General features: G+C 40.3%; 1 protein-coding gene across 3 annotated transcripts in view; it reads right to left on the bottom strand.

Moving 5' to 3' along the window:
- Positions 1-26,242, bottom strand: part of LOC140894923 (multidrug resistance-associated protein 1-like) — a 71,862-nt gene that overhangs the window by 28,053 nt on the left and 17,567 nt on the right. For all 3 annotated transcript variants that reach the window (XM_073303853.1, XM_073303835.1, XM_073303844.1), the window contains exons 3-14: positions 25,218-25,359; positions 21,690-21,847; positions 17,030-17,207; positions 15,355-15,609; positions 12,102-12,167; positions 10,601-10,738; positions 6,864-7,010; positions 5,291-5,375; positions 5,096-5,162; positions 4,214-4,340; positions 2,003-2,179; positions 653-820 (exon numbers count right to left, since the gene is read on the bottom strand). In XM_073303853.1, the coding sequence (XP_073159954.1) occupies positions 653-820; positions 2,003-2,179; positions 4,214-4,340; positions 5,096-5,162; positions 5,291-5,375; positions 6,864-7,010; positions 10,601-10,738; positions 12,102-12,167; positions 15,355-15,609; positions 17,030-17,207; positions 21,690-21,847; positions 25,218-25,359 (1,708 nt within the window). The remainder of the gene's footprint in view (positions 1-652; positions 821-2,002; positions 2,180-4,213; positions 4,341-5,095; positions 5,163-5,290; positions 5,376-6,863; positions 7,011-10,600; positions 10,739-12,101; positions 12,168-15,354; positions 15,610-17,029; positions 17,208-21,689; positions 21,848-25,217; positions 25,360-26,242) is intronic.

A 26,242-nucleotide genomic window follows, 5' to 3' on the forward strand; every position in this document is an offset into this window, starting at 1 on the left:
CCTTAGAACCTGTGAACCTTCAGCCCCCCTTTCAGCCAGGTGAAGGATCAATGGTGACCACAAGGCCCTTCCTCCCTCCTCACAGATAGAATCCACGGCACTCTTAAAATCTCTGTCAACTAACGAGCAAGGGCCAAGTTGGAAGCCGAAATATTATATGACTCTCTGAGACTGTATGGGTACATCTGTACTGCAATAAAAGACCCTCTTTGGCCGGTCAGCTGACTCGGGCTCAAGGGGCTAAAAAGTGCAGTGAAGACATTTGGGCTCAGGCTGGAGGCCAAGCTCTGAAACCGCACAAGGAAGATGGGGCTCAGAGCCTGGGCTCCAGCCCCAGCCCAAACTTTTACACTGTGCTTTTTATCCCTGAGGCCCGCGAGCCTGAGTTAGTTGCCCTGGATGCTGAAACTCGGTGCCACAGGTTTTTTATTGCAGTGTAGTTGTACCCTTTCACACTTCCAGGTCAGCCCAGGTTAAGTGTTAATTGTGTCTGTGTTCATAAGACTGCTTGATATGATTCAAATAGTATAATCAGCAGGGCTTCTTATTTAACAAGGTGCTCCCTCTTTTTACCATATATAACAAGCCCACTCAGACACGATTCAAGATTTTCAATTTGCCTGTTGTACTATGTGAAGACTGATTTATTTACCTTGTTTTTTAAGAGCCCTGAGGGCCCAATCAGCTTCTCAAAAAGATGCTTTCCAACATGTACATCTACAGCAGACAAGGGGTCATCCAGAAGATACAGGTCAGCATTGCTGTAAACAGCTCTAGCTAGACTCACTCTCTGCTTCTGCCCCACACTTATATTCACTCCCTAGGAAAATAAAAGCATTATTAGATCAAACCAGTCAAAAGAGATACACATGATTTACTAAAAAAGAAAAGGAGTACTTGTGGCACCTTAGAGACTAACAAATTTATTTGAGCATAAGCTTTCGTGAGCTACAGCTCACATCATCGGACGGAAGATACTGTCATTCTCAAGCAGCATGTCTAGCTCCTATCAGTTACACTATACCACTAAGTGAAAATAGACTGTGTAAATCACTTCAAGAGGAGATACCACATATGAAACATATTTGTGGTAGTTTTAATATATGTATATAATTTATTTTCCATTCTTCTTGAAGGTTATAGGGTTAAAAGTAATTGTTTACAGCTTAAAACTGCTGTTGTAAGTCAACCATAGAGCATGAAAGTAGGGACACAGCTTTACTTCAAAAGAGGAACTCTTTGGAAGTGGCTATAAATCCCCTTAGAGTTTTACAAATGTCCACTTAGCTTTATTTGAAAGAGTTTACAATTAAACTTTTCCATTCTGGTTCTCTCACTAACTTCCATACAGGAGCTCTAGCAAACTCCCAAGCTTAGGACTAGAAAAGGATATGAATGTATTTTATACAGTACATCTGCTTTGTGACAAACATACGTAACCTTTGAAAAAACAAGAGTGATTTGTGATAGGCGAAGTATCCGCGTGTTTGCGCACAAGCTGGGAAAAGGGGTAGAGAGGGGAGAGCAATATTATGGACAAGGGAGGGGGGTTTTCAGAAGCAACCAGCATTGGCCTAACTCTGTTCCCACTGATTTCATTTGGGGCAGAGTTAGGTCTTTCTAGTATTTTTCATGTTTAATGTCAATTAAACTACGTCTACACTAGAGAGGTTGCAGCGGCACAGCTGTAAGATCTCTCATGTAGTCTCTCTATGCTGACGGGAGAGAGCTCTCCGTTAACACAATTAATCCACCCTCAACATGTGGCAGTAGTTATGTTGGCAGGAGAAGTTCTCCTGCCGCCATAGCGCTGTGCACACTAGTGCTTATGCTGGCGTAATTTAGGTCACTCAGGGGAGTGGAATATTCACACCACTAAGTGACATAAATTTTGCTGAAGGCAATGTAGTGTAGACATAGCCTTAGCAAACTAAATGCATTTGGAAGACATTGTGAACTACAGCTCAGCTGAGTGACTGCATGTGATTTTTCAAGTTCTCACCCTTTCTCCAATCTCCGTTTGATCCCTATTTGGTAACTGCTCCAAATCTGGTAGTAGAGCGCAGGCTTCCAAAACCCTCTCATAATATGGCCTGTTCAGATCTGAGCCAAAGAGAATATTTTCTTGCAAAATGGAATTCTGCATCCAGGCCTGCTGGGAAACATAAGCCACTGAACCCTAAATAAAGAGAAAAGGCAACACTCTCATTTGGACAGTTCTACATGTGGTAAGATAGCATTTTAAGAACATCTGCTGTTCAAATTATATTTCAAAGTAAAGTCATTGGTTATTACTTCTAAAACATTAGCATAGTCAAACTGTTAGAATTCTAAAAAGTCAAATGTTCCAAACCAAGCTGTTGAAGATACTGGCTGAAATACTGTGCATGTTATGAGGGCATGTGCACACTATACTGTCACCCTTACACGAATTGAGTAAAATCTTACTCATTGAGTAGCCTCATTGAGAGCAATAGGACTTCTTGCATCCTAAGGTATTACTCAGTGCACTTAAAGGTAGCAAAACTGGACCTGTAGTTAGTACGTGGCAAATATAGGAAGATTATATTTTGGTTTAATTTGCGGTTTTTAATGTAAAGCCAGTTTTGAAGCATTGCTCAATTAGAACAACAAGGTGAAGTACTGCTTAATTCTGGAAACTCCTGTGGTTAGTTACACACTGCCTTTATGTACCACTGATGATCCAGCTAGATAAAAATGTCAACACTAGAAACTAACATGGTTTTATGGGACAGGAGTGATGATTTTAAAAGCTCCTGACTATATGATCATAGTGGATCCTTCTGACTTAAATGCATAAATCTATGAAAATCTATTAATTTTATTAAGAAATATGATGAGATTCATTGACATCATCCTCCACCCAATGAATCCATACTAACTCTTCAGTAGCTTACTCTATATCAGGAATTGGCAACCTTTGGCACGCGGCTCATCAGGGAAATCCGCTGACGGGCCAGGCTGGTTTGTTTACCTGCCGCATCTGCAGGTTCGGCCGATTGCAGCTCCCACTGGCAGTGGTTCACCATTCCAGGCCAAAGGGGGCTGCGGGAAGCAGCAGCCCCCACATCCCTCAGCCCACGCCACTTCCTGCAGCCCCCATTGGCCTGGAATGGCGAACCGCAGTCAGTGGGAGCTGCGATAGGCCAAACCTGCGGACGCTGCAGGTAAATAAACCGTCCCGGCCAGCCAGCGGATTTCCCTGACGGGCACGTGCCAAAGGCTGCCAATCCCTGCTCTATATAGTTCCCTGTCCCAAAGAGGCTCCCCCTCACTTTTGTTGTTGTTGTTTTTTATTTCCACTAAAATGTACTAAATTGATTCGCTTGCTGTAAATTAGCAAGAGACTTCAGACCCCTCTTTATTTAAACATTAGTGAAAGGCAATATGGTCTAGCGGATTTACATAGGAATGGAAGAAAGGGACTAACAAATTCTAATCTTACTCCAAAGTGACTCAAACTCAGGAGTTACTTGACAACTCTGCATTTATCAGTATTATGGTGATTGGTTAATTTATTTACAGTGTTTGGTATGATAAGTATTATTATTAGTGTGGGCTATGTTGAGAGGTTATCTTTCTGCTTAGCTGTTTTAGCCTAATATAAGCCTCTTTAAATTCTATTTTATTGTGATGGGCACTTGGACAATTTCCTCACTCTGTTCAACCACAGAAAGAGTTTATGCCAAGGGAGCTGTTATCATTGAGAGGGGCAGAATGAACTTCCTTCCATCTCTGTCCACAACTCACTTTCCCCCATTTAAATGTTTTCTCTCCTTTCTATGTGTAAGCCATTGTGAAATGGCTGACTATCTCCTGCAAAACTATATCACTGCTCCAAATGAGTTACGGTTGTATCACTCTTCTAAACCAGCCACTGTAGGATGTGTAGGCTTGATGCATGACCTTAATCCTAAGGATTTTTGCAATCAATAATTATAAATATAAATAATTATAGGTTTATGAAAACTAAATCATATTAGTTTTAGAGTAGGTGGCTGCGAATCAGTTAACTTGACAAGTAACATGAATGCCACCAAGCCATTTTTTCAAAGAATCCAATGGTCAGCATACTAAAAGAAATGCTTCCATTGTCAATATATTTTATTATATTCACAAATAAACCATCCTCTATAAAACAGTCATATTGTAATAATATAACTGTGGATACAAGAAACAAAATCAACTTTACTTTTCTCTGGACTGTTCCTTCAAACTTGTTCATTTCTCCAAGAATAGCAGAAAGGAGAGATGACTTTCCAGATCCAACCTGCCCCACCACAGCAACTAAAGAGCCTTCTGGGATCTTCATGTTCAAACTGGAAACATTTAGGAAGACAAACAACAGTAATCCTCTATAAACACTGTACTGTGTACAGAGTAGAATCCTCTTTAGTGGACACTAAACGGCAAAAATACAGCCTACTCCACTGTGACTGGGGAGGTGAATATTTCAGTTTGGATACCTGTGACTAGAGCATACTCTAGAACCCTGAAAAGCTATGGACTTAAGGAGACTGTAGTGTCTCTCTGCATGTTAAAAATTCACCATACACTATCAATTGCAGAATCAGGGCAACAGTGCAGTAGGAAGCCACCACACAGTACAAGATTAACAACAGTAAGAGACCATGTAAGTTCCGAAAGGAAAACAAAAACACCCTGTTTGATTTGTAGCTATTTTCACAAATGCTTTCAGGGGGCTCAGTGGTCCAGCTTGTGCAGCTGTGCGGAGGTACTGGGCCATCTTGTGCCTTCATGTCTCTGTTCTGGCTACCTGCATCATGAGTAGCAATGTGATAGGAGAAGACAGCTCTGGTCACATAGCAGTGCCAGCACCTCAGGAAGCATGCGCTGTTACGGGTTTATTCCATTCCCTGAGTAGTGGGGAGATCCGGAGGGATACTGTGGTCTGGGGAGTCAGTCTCCCACCTCGCTGTTCTGGGACATCACAACGTGCTGCACCTTGCACTAGGTGGACGGTTATGTCATGATCTATGTAAACTCCGCCTAGCAGAATGTGATGCCTGTACAGATTCTTGTTCAAAGTTACTTCACAAACCTTGATTCTTACTTATTTAAGATTGAAGGTCCAGTCTTCTCCCATCGGAAAGAAGCACCAATAAATCCCACAGCATGATCTGTTGCAATAAAGAGAAATCAACAATAAGTTACAGAGGCAGCCCCTCAGCTGATATTGCTGGTTAATCAATTTGTTTCTGCAGACATTGAATAACAACAACAGAAACAACAACAAAACCCTGCTTACTTCCACTGTAGTTTGTGTTGATGTCTTGAGGGTCGAGGTCTTCAGAATACAGAAAATCCTCTAAACGACCCAGAGAAACCTTTGTCTGTAGAATGCACAAACTTTTATGCTATTTGGTTTTTTAAGCAATACTTCATATATTCTAGATTACACCAAGAAACAAACATGTCTATTCATTTATTCTGAGATGGGAAATGAACAGAAAATGTTTTCCTTATGTACATTCATAAAGGTAGCTGAAGTTTTAGGCCAGTGGTCCCAAAACTGTGGGGCGCACCCTGTAGGGAGGCACAGAGGAACATTCCAGGAGGCAGTGTGGGACCTGGGCCAGCCCCCACAGGGAGCGGAGCGGGAGAGCCACCCAGCTCCGCTATGCCCCCATATCTGCTCCAGCCCCACTCCGAGCCTTGGCCCCATGCCCAGCCTCAGCTCCTGGCTGCAGCTCCAGCCCTCTCCCCAGCCTTGGACCCCAGCCAGGGCTCCATTCCCAGCCCCATCTCAGCTGCGGCCCCAGCCTCAGACCCCTTACCCCTGTCTATGTTCCCCCTCCCAAGCTGCAGCCCCACTCCCAGCCCCGGCTCTGGCAGGGGCACGGACAGGGTCAAGGAGGGGCGCAACCCTGAAAAGTTTGGAGACCACTGATTTAGGTGGACAGCAGTATTCACTTGAAACACTACACCCTGTTAGACAGCATTGATAATCGTGTCCCAGTGGGAAGTAGGCTCTGCTGACTCATGAAGGTTATGTCTTCACTGACAAAAAAAGGGTGCTTTAGCTATTATTCTACTGGAAAAACATAGTGGAGACAATGCACTTTAGTTTTATTTAAGGTAAATGAAGCAAAGTCAACCACATTGGGGTACAATGCTGACCTGCTAGCTACCAGCATTGGGGTACAATGCTGACCTGCTAGCTACCTTGTGGCAAACACTACGAGTGACTTGTTTCCACGCTCGTTAGTTATCTTGCTGTTTAAAAAACATCTGTGTGTCAGTGGAGACAAAGTCTGAGACAGGTTGTTTGTGGATTAGCTCTCCGGAAGAGAGAGGGAACATTTAGCATATAAACTGAGCAGTCCTAAGGCAGCAGCCATGCTTGGGGAGACTTAGCTCAATTTTGTTATACTACTGCTAATTTCTGGGTTAATAAAACCAAACCCCAGGAAGGGTTGAGTTCTGATTCAGCATAGTTTGTTGCCCATGTCTGACAGCAGGATGGAGAGGGCATCTGCTGACAATGGCCTTGCTACTTTCTTTACAAGAAACTGAACTACATATAGAAACAGTAGATAGAGCACAAGTAGAAATAGGAACAGTACTCATGCCACCTGCTGGTCATTCCTTATAATATGTTCACATACTTCAAAAGATAATGTACTCTGAAACCCCCTCCAATACCAGTGCCTCTCCCACCCCTCAAAGACATGAAAATTTCAACAAAATAAAACTAGAAATAATCAGGTGGCTTAACCTTAATCTTAAATAGATTAAACCACATGACACCCTGGAGATTAATAAAGGGCCATAAAGGTCATCCTTTTTTGACACCTATTTGCATTTGATTTAGATTTTACCTGGGCTACGGCAGAGATCACTGTTGGCAAATCAAACAAAGGCAGTCGCAAAATATTAAACAAAGAAATAGATGTAAAAACTTTAGTTGCAGTTAGTACATTCTCTTGATCCAGCAGAAAATACACTCCAAACGTAGCCAATGAGACCTTTAAAAAAAAAGAGGAGGGGAGGGGGTGATTATTTTTTCATTACTTTTCTCATCCTGCTTAGTTTTACTTTTCAATGATTCCTGCTACAAAAATATGATGGTAGCAATTAAGAGCTGGATGTTGACTACAGCTTAATGCAAACTGAAACACAAACTGTGCTACTATTCATGCATTAAAACGAACATACTTCTGTCTTTAGACTAAATACAAGCTCTTATATCTTGTGGTATAAAATTCCATTTCATACTTAAGTTTGTACACACATAATATTCCCATTGGATTTCAGTCTATTTGAAGGTCTCAATAGTTTCCATTTGTTGATTGGCACTTGTATCCCCACTGTCTGCTTTTTCCACAGTATATTGGCACTGTCATTTTAACAAGCAATTGCATGCCTACTGACATAAACAAATGAAGGTGTTTCTGTTAGAATGGGGCAGGAAACAGATTTTTGGTCCTGAATTGGGACAAAAAGTCCATCGCACATATTTATGGACTGACAGTGTGAGGAAACATTCCATTCAGCGCACATGAAACACTGTGTGTCAATTTTGACGATTTTCATTTTTAAATTTTATTTACTATAATTAGCTTGCATTTCAAAATGAAAAAAGTCATTTTGAACTAAAGAAAAGGACTTTTTTGTTTCAAAAATGTCAAAATGGGAAACTGGCAACTCTGAAATTTTTCCAATTTTTTTCCACAAGAAGTGTCAAAACTGTCCCTCTCCCATGAACAGGTTTTGTTTCAATGAATCGGCATTTTCTGAAGAAAAATATTTAAGTCGACAAATTCCCAACCAGCTCTAGTTTCAGCCTTACTAGAAGGTCATGAAGGATCACCTAGGTTTTACTATTCCTAAAAACATGTGACATTCTAATAAAGGTCAAATTCTCAGCAGCTGTAAATGGACAAAGCAACTGAAGTCAATGAAGCTGCAGCCAGATATAAAGCAACAAAGAATTTGGACATGTACGTTTTACACGAGTGCTCTGAAAATCAAGTTAACTAACCCAGGCATTTCACACAGAATGGATGTATTTTAAAGGCTTATGTTTTGTTAAAGATGATAAAAAGGAGAAAAAGATACTTCTCTACTTTTAAAAAAAAAAGGAGGACTTTTGGCACCTTGAGACTAACAAATTTATTTGAGCATAAGCTTTTATGAGCTGTAGCTGTAGTTCACGAAAGCTTATGCTCAAATAAATTTGTTAGTCTCTAAGGTGCCACAAGTACTCCTTTTCTTTTTGCGGACACAGACTAACACAGCTGCTACTCTGAAACTTCTCTACTTTAGTTTGACAAAACAGGACTTATCCAGGTGAGGATCTGGCCCATACTTTCTCCTATTTATTGAAGTGATTAAGTCTGAAGGGCCAAATGCATTCCTAGTGTAACTCCACTGAAACGGAGTTGGGATGAAGTTGGCTAGAAGTCTTGTTATTTTTTTTTTTTTAACAGTTTTAGTTTCTTAAAATTCAGAACCTTACAGTTCAGTGGCAGGGAGGGGAGTGGCAGAGAGGAAGGGAAGGGAAGGGAAGGGAAGAGAGAGGAGGTTGCTAAAAACAAGGATTAAAAGCATCTTCCAAACTTTAAAAAGCAGAAAGGCATAATGATAACAGAGCTGGTCACCATATGACCACATGATTTTTCAACAGTGTTTACTTATATAATTAAATTGTATCATTTTCTTTCTTCTGCAGGAATTTAGGAAGGGATGAAATATGTTACTGAGGTAAATGCACAAATGTATTATGCAGTAACAGTTGCACTTCTGCAATTATTATTTAGTACTTTACAAATCATGCATCATAACATGGTTGTGATTTATAATACACAAATAAACATCAGTATCCCACTTTTACAAATGAAAATACTAGCAGAGAAGAGTTAAAAGATTGGCCTAAATTCATACAGTAAACTGGAATTAACCCATGAGTTTCTGACTCCCAGTTATGAATTCAATCTACTAACACATGGTCCCCCAATTTTCCAGCAGATGTAGGCTTTAGCTCAGAAGATCAGGTGTGCTGCAGAAATAAATGTGTTCACTTATGTTGTTTTTGGTACTTTACTATAGCAATTGCTTGTTATGTGTAGAGCCTTACCAAATTCATGGCCATGAAAAATGTGTCGCGGACCATGAAATCTAGTCTCCCCCTGTGAAATCTGGTCTTTTGTGTGTTTTTACCGTATACGATACAGATTTCACATGGGACACCAGAGTTTCTCAAATTGATGGTCCTGACTGAAAACGGAGTGGGTGTCACAAGGTTATTTTAGGAGTTTGTGGTATTGCCACCCTTATGTCTGCACTGCCTTCAGAGCTGGGTGGCTCGAGAGCAGCGGCTGTTTACCAGGTGCCCAGCTCTGAAGGCAGCGCCCTGCCAGCAGCAGCGCAGAAGTAAGGGTGACAAAACCATACCAGGCCACCCTTATTTCTGCACTGCTGCCTTCAGAGCTGGGCAGCCAGAGAGTGGCGGCTGCTGATTGAGGTCCCAGCTCTGCAGGCAGCAGTGCAGAAGTAAAAGTGTTGTACTATGTCATCCTTACTTCTGTGCTGCTACTGGCAGTGGCTCTGCTTTCAGAGCTGGGCATCTGGCCAAGAGCCGCTGCTCTCCGGCTGCCCAGCTCTGAAGACAGTGCAGACGTAAGGGTGGCAATAACCCCTACAATAATCTTGCGGAACCCTTCCCTCCCAAAACTCCTCTTTTGGGTGAGGACCCCTACAATTACAATACTGAAATTTCAGACTTAAATAGCTGAAATTATTAAATTTACATTTTTTAAAACCCTATCACTGTGAAATTGACCAAAATGGACCGTGAATTTGGTAGGGCCCTAGTTATGTGGCTTCAGAGGAGGGAAAAGAAAAATTCCTATCTGACTTCTGAATATAGCTATGCTATCAGTAGGTGTGGAAGCGTACTAAACAGATTGTGACTTTTGTGAATAACTGCGAGAAGCTTTATTTGCTATGTAGGGAGTTTGATGGGGGAACCTCTAACAGATGCTATCAACTTCAAGGAGTGTGTCGGAGGGAATTTAGCTTCTGTCCTTCTCAAGTATATTATCCAACACAGCCAGGCTTAAGTTGTCTCTATCTCACTCCGATGTAAGGAATCTTTTTTCACCCACAGAAAGTTATTCTTCTCAGAAGAACTAGAATGTGTACCTCTTTCCCCACCTCCACCCCAACCTTGTTTCCTTTTAAAAATCTGAGCATGGAAAAAAAGCAAAAACTTGTCTTAGATGCTTAATGGGGATATCAACAAGAATCAACGCTATTAAAAAAATAATGTGTGACTGTTTACATTACAGAAGGAGGGTCTTTGGATTAAGGGACTGGACTGGACTGAAGAGATCTGGATTTCATTCCTGGCTCTGCCACAGATTTCCTGTATGACCTTGGAAAAGTCACAATCTCTCTATGCCTCAATTCCCCTATGTAAAACGGGTATTATAATAATACTTCCAGACCTCACAGAGATATTGTGGTGATAAATTCATTAATGGTTGTGAGGCTGTCAGATACTCTGGTGTGAGTGATAGCTAGCTACAAAAATGGATATTGTTAAGTAACGCACCATAAAAGGGATACAGGTTAAAGTTAGCATGGAGAAAGTTGTCAGGTACCCAGATGACTTCAGAACATCTATTTCATGTTCTCGTATTTCCACAACCTTCTTCTGATATGAAGGTTCCCATGCATAAAGTTTAAGAATCTAAATACAAATAAACAGAAAATTACATCTTAGTAAATCAACAGCAGTGATTGTTAAAATGAGTTTAAATTCCAAAAATGTACCTGCAAATGTTGAACAATACAAAACTGTAAATATCCAACACTTGCATTTTCCAGTGGATAGCTTCTACAAATGAAATATTGTCCCAGCAAGACCCAATATAACCCAAAATGAGATTTGTTATGAAGAATGCTATAGTGTAGTCACCTTGAGCTCTATACATTTCACTGTGCTCCTGTTTTGGTGGATTACTTATTATTCCAGATTACTACTATCAGCATTCACCCCATGTACATTTTAGTTTATTAAATTTATTCACAGAGGTGCCACCATCTGACTTCATTGTAACCCTCTTCTATCACTTTCTGATGTGGGAAAAAATCAGCTTGGTAAGCTACACGCTTATGTCATTTTTCTGGTGCACAGCATGTTAGACTGATCATCTCCAGGTGGTGTGTCCAGACAATACTGTTATCTGATAAGGAAGTAAATTTAAAGTGTGGCCAAAGGACTCCTAAGGACACCTGAAAACATCCTTTACTATTGTCCAGAACACCAGACAGAAGAATTTACATATACAAGTAGGGCCTAACCCTTTAGCTATGTGAGTAGTTTAATTGAAGGAAGTATGCCCATAGAATCTGGAAAGAAACTCTTAGGATCCATCTACATGAAAGATACTATATAAGGTGGTATTATGAATGAAAAGAACACAAAATGCCCAAGGAAGAAGAGGTTTCAAGCTTTGTATTGGCAAATAGCTACCAGTCCATCATACTAGCACTTTCATGATAAAAATATTCTCTATCTTACTTGCAACCAAGAAGCAACATCTTAAAGAAAGTATTATATACATTTTATAGCAGCACCAATGTCTGTGGTTAGAAATCCACAAAACTTCAGAAAAATGCAGAACGAACTGTGAATAATTTGAAGTACTGGCTACTTCAATATTTAAAAATTGAAGAAGCATAAATAACAAATAGTTTTTCAGAAACAAGAACAAATTTGAAAAACTCAATTTTGTTCTTCAAGAAAAGTGAAGTTTAGTGAAGATTTCCAACCATCTAATGACAAACTATCTGTGCTGATTAAAAAATAAAACAAGAGAACATGATCAAAATATCATGGGTAATCTATATTTTATAATCACATCTCTTATTTTAATAATGCTTTAAAAATCCACTTTAAGTAGTTATATAACAGAATATATTTTCCCCTAAATTCTTCTTTCCTACATTATCAGTCGAAAGGTTCAGTGACAAAACCCTAGTTTTCTGAATAACATAGTCGTTCTTCTTTATTAGGGAGAGCAATGAAACTCATTAGCTGCTGGTATTACCTTTATTCCATGCAAGATTTCATTTAGTAGTTTCACTCGCTGATCTGTATTCTTCATTTGGCTTTTCTAGTTTAAAAAAGAGAGAGCAATGCTTACAATTTTTTAAAAAATATCAGAGATTCAAACATATTTTGTGTACTTCAAACAGTGAACACAGCTACTACTCTATTATTCGCAAAAAGAAAAGGAGTACTTGTGGCACCTTAGAGACTAACCAATTTATTTGAGCATAAGCTTTCGTGAGCTACAGCTCACTTCATCGGATGCATACTGTGGAAAGTGTAGAAGATCTTTTTATACACACAAAGCATGAAAAAATACCTCCCCCCACCCCACTCTCCTTACAATGCGTATGATAATCAAGGTGGGCCATTTCCAGCACAAATCCAGGGTTAAACAAGAATGTCTGATGGGGGGGGAGGGGTAGGAAAAAAAGAGGGGAAATAGGTTACCTTGCATAATGACTTAGCCACTCCCAGTCTCTATTCAAGCCTAAGTTAATTGTATCCAATTTGCAAGTGAATTCCAATTCAGCAGTCTCTCTGAATTTCAGCAGTCTCCCTGGATTTGTGCTGGAAATGGCCCACCTTGATTATCATACGCATTGTAAGGAGAGTGGTCACTTTAGATAAGCTATTACCAGCAGGAGAGTGGGGTGGGGGGAGGTATTTTTTCATGCTTTGTGTGTATAAAAAGATCATCTACACTTTCCACAGTATGCATCCGATGAAGTGAGCTGTAGCTCACGAAAGCTTATGCTCACGAAAGCTTATGCTCAAATAAATTGGTTAGTCTCTAAGGTGCCACAAGTACTCCTTTTCTTTTTGAGAATACAGACTAACACAGCTGTTACTCTGTACTCTATTATTGACTCTCTTGGAAAAAAATTCTTGTACTGTACACGTTACATTGTCAAATGTACTTCACATTTGGTATCTGACGTGTATATCATTTTATCATCATATGATAAAAGGATTGGTATGTCCTCTCTAATAGCACTTTTTCTTTAAAAAATATCATCTTGATTTTTTTGTAATACTTCCTGCAGCATGATTACAGTAATAACTGCATTTCTTAGATTCTAATTAAAAGCTTCCTAATTAGAGTTTCAGTTCTCAGTGTTCTAGAATTACAAAATAGATTAATCTTAACAATGCTTAAACATCTAAATTATGATTTATAAAAAAAATTGTGATGTTGATTCCTTAAAATCTTGAATAGATTATTCATTATATTTTTCCATGGAGTAGTAACCATTTGCAAATTGACTTTAATAGTCACTCACAAGGAGTCAAATCCTACTCACCTACCACATGTAAGTAGTCCCAAAAAACTGCTGAAACTATTTCTGTGACAAAAGCAAACAGAATTTGGCCCAGTCTGATTTGTGAGATGTGAAGGAATACTTAGGTTAAAGAGCATATTTTGAAAAAGTAATTCCTTTCCTCTGTTACTGACAACATCTTTGATGACTAAAACCTGATTTTTTAAAAAAATCCTCTCTTCTTACTACTTATGCTAGATTTAATTTGTGCATTTCACTCAATTCGCTCAATGAAAACATGCTAGTCAGTTTCACTTAACACCTTTCACACTCTGGTTATTAGGATACTTAGGCAGAACACTTTGGGTTGCAAACAGTGGCCAAGATCACTGCACTCGCCCTCACTGTTCTCCTTCTCCCTTCACATCACTGACAAGATCTGTATGGTGAGGGGAACTTCTGTGTAAAAATCTGCCCTCCCCTTCCTCCTGGTGGAGGTCAGCTGTGGCACTGTTTTCACAGACACATAGACCAGACCTCTCCACAAGTCCATGGCCCTCACTGCATAAGCAGCTAGAAACAGGGTATGCTGGGGAATACAAATAGCTTCCCTTATAGCCCTGTAAAGTTTCCTTGGAAAAGATAATAGTTTGGGCTGTTTTTATTCTTTCTGTGGATCATGGGCAGCTGTGGCCAAGGGAAGTCCATGATAAAAGGGTGCCAATGGAGCTGTGGTATCAGGGAGCCAGAGAGGGGTTGTGGAGGCAGGTTTCAGAGTGGGTCGTGCAGCCTTTTCTGAGTATTGGGGGGGCTAATCTGCCCCCCACACACACACACCTCAATGGGATGGTGTGAGTCAGAGCATGAAAGTGAAATCTCTGAGAGGATCCTCACAAAGATATCTTTTCCCAGAATTACCTCCTGCACCTTTTACTACAGATCATGGCCAGATCATTTCATCTCTGCTGAGGAAGGTCACTTATTCCACTTCCCAACCCCCACTTAAATTAATTATAGTAATCATGGAAAGGTTTGTAAAAGCTTTTTTGTTAATTAAACCTAGATTTAGGGCCTAAATCAAACGTGTATTATTAATTTAAATGTATTGAATTACTGGCACACTCACTTCTGTGACTAACTCTTCTGGTCAGTATTTCACACTGTAAGCAGAGTGTCTGGTTTGTGGTGTTTATCTTTAGGCATATGATTTTTTTTTTTAAGACCTGCTCTTTACTGACAGAAGGGAAGCCATGTAACACCTATGTCAACATCCTCTGCTCCTGGGGATTAACACCCAAAAACGTATGGGCTACCTCTCCTATTTTCTTTTCCTTCTTCACCCCCAAACGAAAACTGTGAACAGGGAAAAGATATAGGCCCAAATCAGTTGCTGACTCAATAGTGCTTTGGGGACTAGATAGCAAGTGTGAAAAATCAGGAAAAAGGGTGGGGGGAAATAGGTGCCTATATAAGACAAAGCCCTGAATATTGGGACTATCCCTATAAAATCGGGACATCTGATCACGCTATTTAGTACTCCACATGGGTGCAGCAGTTGTAGGATTTGGACCTTTGGATTTTTGACTTCCATTTTATTTAATAACAAGCCCCTGAAAACACACCTTACTATTTTGTTGGTATTTTAGTCAGTTTTGTCCTAAAACCAGAAATCCTAACTATTGCCAGAAATTTGCTAACAGTGAGTTGAACAGGATGACTTGTGTGTAAAGTTAAGCACATGCATAAGTGTTTGTAGGATTATGGCCTATAACACTTCTACAGATACACAAAATCTCTTCAGTTTATTGTTTTTTGTTTATAGATAAAGTTTAGTGATCTAAATATTGATAGACGATATACCAAAAGCTCCCCCTCCAACAAAGGAATCTGGTTATTTTGTGCCTACATTAGTTTTACGTTCTTCTTTAAAAATCAGCTCTTCATTGTAACACCACAATTGTTTCCAGCATTAACATTTAGATTTCTTACCCTCAGCCGTTTCACTTTTGCAGCAACAAAAGCATTTATAGGTATAACCAAGACGAGCACTGCAACACCTGCTAGCACTGATGGGCCCAGTTCTTGCCAGAGAAAGACTATAGCCATCAGGATCTGAAAAGGTGCTGACCATAGAAGGTTGAGGTTTACAGTCAGTTCCATAAGTTGTTGAGCATCTGCTGACATCAAGTTAACAATGTCACCAGTTGTATATTTTCTCCGTGAAGAATTAGCTAAGCTTAAAGCCTGCAACAATAGCAAGAAACCAAAGTGTACGGTTACAAAATGAACTACCTTTCTTAAATATGTACTTTATTTTAAAGGTGTTTTCAAAGACCTGTCTTAGCCATAATAAAGTAACAGCTAAATTGCACTCAATGGATGAGATTCCCCGCACTGCTTTGGCCCCCGCATATGAGCTAAAGGGGCCAGAGTGGGGTAAAGGGGTTTTACAAGCCCTATATGAGGCCAAGAGAGAATACCCCCCAGTGCAGAAACCAAGGAAGACAGTTACAGGCTGTCTTAGGAGTGCAGCACAGAATCTCACCTAATGTTTGAGGCTAGTTTGAGTCTCCTGAAAGAGGAGGTTGTCTTTTGGACACATTAAATAGAGACAGTGAATTGTTTCAGCCCTTGCATCCTTCAGATTGTGCACAGTAAGTATAAGATGCACTGTGTAGCAACCCATGCACAGTCCTGCCTCATTCATTACACAGTAAATTTAAAAGGGGGAAAAAAGAAAACATCTTTGCCTCATTTGCTGTGCACTACAGTACAGTAAATACTTTGTAGCTCACAAACTCAACATAGACCAGCTATAGAGATATCTTCTCTCTCTCCAGAAAAGTTCTTGAGCTTTATTAGCACCTAAGCTTCCTTGCGCTGAATGAGACAGGGCCTACTACATGTATTAGCTATGCACACATTTACAGAGTTCATCTAAAACATCAGGTGAAAGTTACTTTTAAAAAAACACAACCGTTCCTAAACTATTGTGCATACTGCAACTTTCAAAGTAGCACTGCTGTGCCAAATCAAATCCAATTTTCACTGAAATGCTGAAGATCTCAACTTTTCTCCCCTACAGAGGAGATTTCCTGGCCAAAATTTCAACTTTCTGCTCCCACCACTTCAATGCTAGAGCAATTCAAGGAAAGGTTGCATAAGTAGTTTTTATTTTTTAAAAAGGCTAGGGATGGAGGGGAATTCAGCCTTCTTTTTGCTCAAAAATGGATGAATCATTTTTGTTCAAACTTACACACACACACACACACACAGCCCTCCACCTTTACACACAGACCAAGGCTGGAAACTTTCCAGTTTAAAAAAAAAAAAAAAAAGTGAGTTTCAGAGAACAGTAAGCAAGTGAAAAAGGGGGTAGCTCCCAATCCAGCAACTTGCCCTACCCTAGCAGACCCCTATATCTCCACGGATTCTGCACTGATGCAGAGCTTCCCCCATTTAGTTGTAAGATGGGACTCTTAGAATGGAAACATGCAATTTTAACTTCAGCTGTTGCTAGTGCTACAGTTATAGTTCAGGCACCTTTATTAATATTTTCATCAATCTACAACATCTTTGTTTTTGTAGCACTTCTTTTGTCTTTCAAAAGGGAGACATTTGCCCTTTTTGGAGATTAGCGGGTAATGTTAGAAGAAGCAGTTACCTTTCTGTATATCAGGCCAACAGCAGCAGTCTTAATTTTGACAGAGGTGAGCATATTGAAACGCTGGTATAACTGATGGACAAGTGTCTGCAAGACAACCACGACAAGAAGAGCAATGGCATAGCTGTATCCCTTCCAGCGTAAATCAGAGTCATTTTCATACAAAGTTATCATTTCCCTGCAAATGAAGGCATACAAAATTTTAAAATCTGTGCATTAATCAACAATATGCATCTGGCAAACGGTTTCAGTAAAACGGATACATTTACAATCTGTGTAGTTATTACATCCACTTTGCACAGGCCAAAATGAGTCTAAAACGTGCAAGACAGTGGAGAACCAAGATATTCAAAATGTGGGGAGGGGAGGCAAGAGAGAGTATTCGTCTGTGTGCTGCTTTGCTGCCTTTGAAACAATTCTCAAATGCCACAGAGGGGGACGTTGCTGCTGATTTCACTGGTAATGAAGCACAAATACAGGGTGGTTAAAAAAAGTCTACCATTTTTTGTTAGAAATATAGAATAAAAAAATCAGTATTTGCCAAATGAAAAGAGTAAAAAAAAATATCAGAAGTTAAAATTAAGTTTTGTTACTAGCCTGAAAATAGACTACCACTAACAAGTGACAGAGTAACAGCCATGTTAGTCTGTATTCGCAAAAAGAAAAGGAGTACTTGTGGCACCTTAGAGACTAACCAATTTATCTGAGCATGAGCTTTCGTGAGCTACAGCTCACTTCATCGGATGCATCCGATGAAGTGAGCTGTAGCTCACGAAAGCTCATGCTCAAATAAATTGGTTAGTCTCTAAGGTGCCACAAGTACTCCTTTTCTTTTTACTAACAAGTGAGTGTAATAAACAATGTAGAGTAGTTGACAGTGTCATTCTAACATTTCCTTTCAGACAATTGCAGATGTAGGTCTCAGCAAGGTTTATTTTTAGCAAAAATTGTTCCATAGCTGAGGGTGACAGCCGCAACAGTCTAAAGGTTAACACAATCACTTATGTTCATGAATTCTCTGACAACCAACCAGGTGAACAACCGTGTTAACCACCTTCCCTTTATTGATAAAAATCACTTCCTCCTCTCCCTTGGCAGAGTCATTTTCAGTCTTCAATTAAACCTGAATTGTAGTTATTATAATTTCACTGAACTTCCATGCTTTTGTGGCTGAGATGTAGGTTTTTCTTTTTTGTTCAAGCTGCTCCAGCAAACGAGAAAAATCTACATCTAAGCAACAAAAACCTGGAAATTCAGAGTTTTGACTCTGAATTTAAGCTAACACTTAATATGTACTTTTTGAGTTAGTCTGAGAATCAGCCTTCAATTAGCTTTGCATTTCATTTGTTTTTAGTTCTTGATTCAGATTCTAAATTTTGAAATTCTTAAACACAGATTGCACAGATGGGTTTTGCATTTGTCACAGTTCCTGGGCTAACTGCCCCTCTGATCCTCCTCTAAATACACTCCCTCTCAAGTCCCTAGTAGTTGCCTGCCTCTTAGGATGAACCACACAATTCTCCCACTCTCAGACCAGGCACTGTGCTGCAGTCCCTTGTGTATCAACCATGATTACCTTAGGATTGCCACCTTGATAATATTTAGAAACTGACCACTCCAGCAGGAGTGTCAGAACCTCCCTCACCCTGCCTCTTCCCCCAATCTCCTGCCCCATCTTTTCCCCTGATGTCCCACCCCCACTCCTCTTTTCCCCTCCCCCAGTCACTCGGTGCTTTTCCCCTCCCACCCCCCACCACCCAGGTCAGGAGGGACTCGCCTGTGAAGCCAGGGCTGGGAGCTGCAGCTGCCTGATGCAGATAGGGGGCCGCCGCAGCTGAGTAAGGGCTGGCGCGGGCAATGACCCAGTGACACCCCACCTCCCCCCCCTGCAATAACTGGACTTTGGGTGTCCAGTCAGTAGAGGTGACCAGACACTGTCAGGTTCCCTTTTCTACCAGACTTTCTGGTCGAAAGCCAGACACATGGCCACCCTAGATTGACTCAGTAGGTCTGATGTACGTCCAGACCCTACAATTCTGTTCCTTCCAAGAATAATGACAGTTGCAACCAGACAGCTTTTTTAAAGTGGAGTATTATTTATTAGAACAATAGATTTTTCTCTGAAATGTAATCATAAAAAAAGAAGAAAAAAAAAAGCCAGTCTACACTCTTGCCTGTCTGTCCCTAAAGCTTAGCACTCCATGGACATGGGGAAAGATCCAACTCTTTCAGATTCCTCCTCAAAGTCTCTGTCACTGTCAGCTTCTCTCCCCTTGGGCAGCACCTGACAATTAACTCTCACTTCCTCTCCAGAGAAGGACTTTGTAACTGGTTTGCAGTTTGTTGTAAAGAGGACACAGGATCATTGAGGGTAACATTTTGCCTCATTGTCTTTCAAGTGCCTGGATGTTCTTGTCTGGACAGCCATTGTGTTGCCTTCATGCACAGACCACGCTGAATTTTAACATTTTAAGCATATAATAAACATTCCACTACCTCCAATGTAAGTTAAATCAATTCTGACATTTAAGGAAATTCAAATAAATCCATACTAGTTACACAGTAACTTTACCTCACTGCCCAGGTCACATACAGCATTCATAAAATTGCTACATAACCGTATTCTTAGATCATTACATAGCAGTTCCATGATGGTCACAGCATTTTCACTTCAAGCATTTTTTAAAAAAAAGTTCCAATGACTTCATACCACAACTTGGTATATAACCTGAATTATGAAATTTTAAAAATATGATTCCTTAGCTTGAGCAAATACATTATTAGGGAACACTTACAGTTAATCATGCTAAGGAGTAAAGTACTGTTTATGGAGTAATTGTATCTGCTCTGATTAAGTCATATAGGGGCTGTTTACACAGCTGACCTGAAATCTACTTCAGAGTCAAAACCTTATGACAGGTTTCAGAGTAGCAGCCGTGTTAGTCTGTATCCTCAAAAAGAAAAGGAGTACTTGTGGCACCTTAGAGACTAACAAATTCATTTGAGCATAAACTTTCGTGAGCTACAGCTCACTTCACTGGATGCATGCAGTGGAAAATACAGTGGGGAGATTAATATACACAGAGAACATGAAACAAAGGGTGTTACCATACACACTGTAAGGAGAGTGATCAGGTAAGGTGAGCTCTTGTCAGCAGGAGAGCGGGGGTGGGGTGTGGGTAACCTTTTGTAGTGATAATCAAGGTGGGCCATTTCCAGTAGTTGACAAGAACATCTGAGGAACAGTGTGTGGGGGGGACATGGAGAAATAGTTTTACTTTGTGTAATGACCCATCCACTCCCAGTCTTTATTCAAGCCTAAGTTAATTGTATCCAGTTTGCAAATTAATTCCAATTCAGCAGTCTCTCATTGGAGTCTGTTTTTGAAGTTTTTTTGTTGAAGAATTGCCACTTTTAGGTCTGTAATCGCGTGACCAGAGAGACTGAAGTGTTCTCCAACTGGTTTTTGAATGTTCTAATTCTTGACGTCTGATTTGTTTGAGGAAAGACTCATGAGCCTCCTTTTGACACATGATGCGTGAAGCTGCTACGTACCGGATGTACATTTTTAAAACATACTTTGGTGACTAAAAGGTTTCCTTCATTTCCTCTTCCTCCCCACAATCTTCTGCATTTTTTAATAAGACATTTACTAGTTTTCTGTAATACAATAATGTTTCAGAGATACAGGTTGATAGGCCTGAGTTCAGGGGAAAATTTGGATAACTCCATGAGCCAACTCTCTTTGCTGGTGGTTTCTACCTTGTGTTTCTAGGAAAGGGAAACATTTGCCCCACCTCTCAGTAGATGAACCACTTTGAGTGTATTTGTATTTCCTTACTTTCTTCCTTCCCCCGTTGTGTGGAAAGGGATAATTTGCACCGTGATTTTCTATTTTTTTTTAGCTTTTGTAACTCAGGCTTCCCCCCAACACACACACTTTTAAATATTTCATTGTTTTCTTTAATATAGTAACATCTGATATTTCAATATCAATAGCAACATCATATTAGCCATGTAACACTGCAAAGAGAGAAATGCATCTCTGCTATCAATAGGGTTCATAATTCATAACTAATCCACATTTTCTTTGCCTTATTAGCTCCTTATTAGCTCCATTGATATTATATCAATGCAAGGCAGGAAGGAGCTCCCTAATTGGTAGTATTGATAGAATGCTATTTAGATCTACAGATGTAATAAACAATCAGCCAAATATTTAAGAAAATATGCATGAAGGAAATTACAAATTCAAACTAGAACTGTCAAACTGTGACTATCAATATTTGCATTTCAATAACTTCATGTGAACGGCTGCGTGCAATCTGCTAGGACATGGGCTGAGTGGAATTCAGTCAGAGACTCATTTCTCAATGACCTAACTTCTCAGTCTGTAAATATCAGAAGTATCTTTTGTTTATGTTGGTCACAAACTGGCATTAAAACATCCTTAGAGTAAGTTTGTTAATCCCTCAAAAATCTTATAAAAATATGTAATATGTGGATAATTTTAAGTTACAGAGACCTTTGCTCTAATAAACCTAGCCACTGAAAAGTTGTGTTAGCAGAACTAAATTTCTTGATATTGGGAATTGTTTAGCTTTATTATTATTGCTGTCCTGAACAAAAAATGGAGTACATTAAAAAAAAAAAAACTTACTTCATTATCTGTGGACTCATGAAGGCCAGAATATCAGCTGCAACTTTCAGAATGGCAACTTTAATCAATAAAAATCTAAACGTTTGCCACAGAGGGTAAAGTAGAGATGGTTTCTGGAAACTTGCTTTCTCTGATATCATCCCTTTGTCACAAGGAGCCTGTCAATTTACAAAAGAGACACACACAATAAAGACAAAGATTTTAACACAAAAATGCAGAGTGAACATTTCAGTCCCCAGAAAAATCATGGAGCAGGTCCTCAAGGAATCAATCCTGAAGCACTTACATGAGGGGAAAGTGATCAGGAACAGTCAGCATGGATTCACCAAGGGAAGGTCATGCCTGACTAATCTAATCACCTTCTATGATGAGATTACTGGTTCTGTGGATGAAGGGAAAGCAGTGGATGTGTTATTCCTCGACTTTAGCAAAGCTTTTGACACGGTCTCCCACAGTATTCTTGTCAGCAAGTTAAAGAAGTATGGGCTGGATGGATGCACTACAAGGTGGGTAGAAAGTTGGCTAGATTGTCGGGCTCAACGGGTAGTGATCAATGGCTCCATGTCTAATTGGCAGCCGGTATCTAGCGGAGTGCCCCAAGGGTCAGTCCTGGGGCCGGTTTTGTTCAATATCTTCATAAATGATCTGGAGGATGGTGTGGATTGCACTCTCAGCAAATTTGCGGATGATACTAAACTGGGAGGAGTGGTGGACACGCTGGAGGGCAGGGATAGGATACAGAGGGACCTAGACAAATTGGAGGATTGGGCCAAAAGAAATCTGATGAGGTTCAATAAGGATAAGTGCAGGGTCCTGCACTTAGGACGGAAGAACCCAATGCACCACTACAGACTAGGGACCAAATGGCTAGGCAGCAGTTCTGCGGAAAAGGACCTAGGGGTGACAGTGGACGAGAAGCTGGATATGAGTCAGCAGTGTGCCCTTGTTGCCAAGAAGGCCAATGGCATTTTGGGATGTATAAGTAGGGGCATAGCGAGCAGATCGAGGGACGTGATCGTCCCCCTCTATTCGACATTGGTGAGGCCTCATCTGGAGTACTGTGTCCAGTTTTGGGCCCCACACTACAAGAAGGATGTGGATAAATTGGAAAGAGTCCAGCGAAGGGCAACAAAAATGATTAGGGGTCTGGAACACATGACTTATGAGGAGAGGCTGAGGGAACTGGGATTGTTTAGTCTGCAGAAGAGAAGAATGAGGGGGGATTTGATAGCTGCTTTCAACTACCTGAGAGGTGGTTCCAGAGAGGTGGTTCTAGACTATTCTCAGTGGTGGAAGAGGACAGGACAAGGAGCAATGGTCTCAAGTTGCAGTGGGGGAGGTTTAGGTTGGATATTAGGAAAAACTTTTTCACTAGGAGGGTGGTGAAACACTGGAATGCGTTGCCTACGGAGATGGTGGAATCTCCTTCCTTAGAAGTTTTTAAGGTCAGGCTTGACAAAGCCCTGGCTGGGATGATTTAATTGGGGATGAGTCCTGCTTTTGAGCAGGGGGTTGGACTAGATGACCTCCTGAGGTCCCTTCCAACCCTGATATTCTATGATTCTATGAGTGTCAACAAAGAGTGTCAATCTACAGCAACGGGCACACCTATAGTGCTGTGGAGCATACTTCTTCCAACTCAGTGAGGGGGACGGATAGTCTAAATTCTTTTTGCACAGAAATATTTCTATCTAGTAATCCTTTACAAAAGGGGGAATAAGGGTTCTGCAATCATCCTTCAGTATCACAAAAAGGCAATTTATTACCATGGGTAGGCCAACAACAGAAAAAGTCTTCCTCAAAAAATGATAGTTGGAACGTCCAAAAATCTGTTAGACATGTTGGAGGAAGCCTTTTGTACTGTATATAGATCTAGATAAGTAAGTGGCTTTTCAGTGTATCTTTTTGCTTTCCAGTGGGAATTGTAACAACTGCTATATTTAACAGGTTTCAGAGTAGCAGCCGTGTTAGTCTGTATTCGCAAAAAGAAAAGGAGTACTTGTGGCACCTTAGAGACTAACCAATTTATTTGAGCATGAGCTTTTGTGCGCTACAACTCACTTCATCAGATGCATTCCGATGAAGTGAGCTGTAGCTCACGAAAGCTTATGCTCAAATAAATTTGTTTGTCTCTAAGGTGCCACAAGTACTCCTTTTCTTTTTGTTATATTTAAGGTTGCCTAAGAATTTCTATTCTAATGGTGTGATGTTAGTTGCTAAATAGCTTTCTAAATCTTTACCTGGCACCCTGAAATTTTCCAAGTTAAGTCTCTAATCAAAAATGAATATTCTTATAAAGTCTGAGCAAAAACAAACCTACCCTTCTTGGGTATTACAAGAGTGAGGGGGTGAAGGCAGAGAGTTCCACAAATCAGCTGGGGTTAGAAAGATGGCATCCAGAAAAGAAATGGCCCTGTAAGGTCTGAAGCCTTTTGGAACATAACTCTGGGGCACAGCCCCAAGATCAGAGCTGCCAGACCTCAACACCCTGCCGACCATATCATGCAGAAGCCGGAGTCCCCTGATGATCTGATCTTGACTGGCCATCAAGAAAAGTTTGTCTGCCTTATTGGGAATGGTGAGCACTGTATGCTCCTAAGACTCTCAGGACAGAGGATCTTCATATAGACTTCCTAAGGTTATGGCAATCCTGCAGTGTAAGTCCATAATGTGAAACTTCAAAAAATAAACAAAAAACCCACAAACACCTATCATAAAACAACCCCCCAGGAAATTTCATTAAAACATTACACTGGAGCCTGCTCTACACTGCAGAATCTTACTTATGGTTGTAATACACCGGGCATCTACACATACCAGTGCTTGCAATGGTGCACAAGTGTTGCCAGAACCTTAGACAATTGCTTTTTGCTTAGAGCAGTGATTGTCAACCTTTTTTCATGTGTGGACCCCTAAATTTCAAATGGAGGTGTGGACCCCTTTGGAAATTCAAGCCGTAGTCCACGGACCCTTACCATAGAAGTCAGACTGAAAATTGGTTGAACATAGTTCAACTATAAATGTTGCATGTGCTCAGCACAGCAGTTAATGCAGCTTGAGAAAGGGCGCTGAACTGTGGGCATATATGGTAACGACACCACTTCCGGGCTTCGATCTGTTGGTGGGGGTATTCACATACTTTTGATTGATCAGAACAACAGAATGCCTTTTCTGGGAGCTGAAACATTTTATTTTCATAGTCATCTTTCCCGGACCCCTTTGACAGTCTGCGGACCTCCAGGGACCCGCAGACCACAGGTTGAAAATCACTGGCTTAGAGCAAGACTCATTACCATTGCTAATGGGAGCTAAACATATACACTGAAGCACTTTTGTCTGGTACTCTGAACTAGTGCACCCATCAAGGGAGGGCAGACTATATGGAAATCTATGGGGTGCTTGTGAAGATATTTGATATAAATCATTGCAAGAATTTAATTAAGTTTTGACAAGGATTTTTCGGGATGCCTAATATAAATTTAGAAAAAGGTAAGGGTTAGTGATGTTACTTATTGCTATCACCGTTACCTTTAATCCTTTTGTTGCCTTTAAGAGTTCCTTCCTCCAATGCTTTTCAAAGTTGGGACATACAGTATATGGAGAGTCACTTTCATTCAATTCAAACAGGTCCTCTCTTTCCAATGGTTTCTTGTAGCCTAAAGTTATTATTCTGAAAGGAAAATACATACTTTAATAAGTGAACTATTACAAGAAACACAAAGCAGCCAAATCAAACAGGAATCCTAACTGAGAAGCTTTATACACATAATATAATACTTATAAATGAGCTCTACATTCACAATAATAAATAATGTATAATATAAAAGGCAAAATTGTGGAACCCACCTACAGTCAACTTGACTATACTGAAACTATAGTTATAGTAAACAAGGGCCCAATCCAAAATCCCCAGACCTGAACACCCTCAATGAGGAAAACCTGCACTTTAGCATTCACCTGTAGTTATGAAGTTAAGGAGAATAAAAATTTCTAGTTATTTCAACAGCAAATCTGGTTAGTGACTGTCCATTTATTATGATAATCTACACAGAAAATACAATGTGGAGTCCTTGTGGCACCTTAGAGACTAACAAATTTATTTGGGTATAAGCTTTCGTGGGCTAGAACCCACTTCATCAGATGCATAGAGTGGAAAATACAATAGCAGGTATAAATACACAGCACATGAAAATATGGGAGTTGCCTTACCAAGTGGGAGGTCAGTCTAACGAGACAATTCCATTAACAGTAGGATACCAAGGGAGGAAAAATCACTTTTGTAGTGGTAATGAGAGTGGCCCATTTCAAACAGTTGACAAGAAGGTGTGAGTAACAGTAGGGGGAAATTAGTACAGGAAAAAATTAGGTTTTGTAATGACCCAACCACTCCTAGTCTTTATTCAGGCCTAATTTGATGGTGTCCAGTTTGCAAATTAATTCCAGTTCTGCAGTTTCACATTGGAGTCTGTTCTTCTTTATAACAGGATTCCACCCTACTGTGACTCATCCTTAACCAGGGTACGCAGGGACAAACAGAAACTGGGTTTTAGTAT

The sequence above is a fragment of the Lepidochelys kempii genome, chromosome 1 (genome assembly GCF_965140265.1).
Source record: "Lepidochelys kempii isolate rLepKem1 chromosome 1, rLepKem1.hap2, whole genome shotgun sequence".
Taxonomy (NCBI): domain Eukaryota; kingdom Metazoa; phylum Chordata; order Testudines; family Cheloniidae; genus Lepidochelys; species Lepidochelys kempii.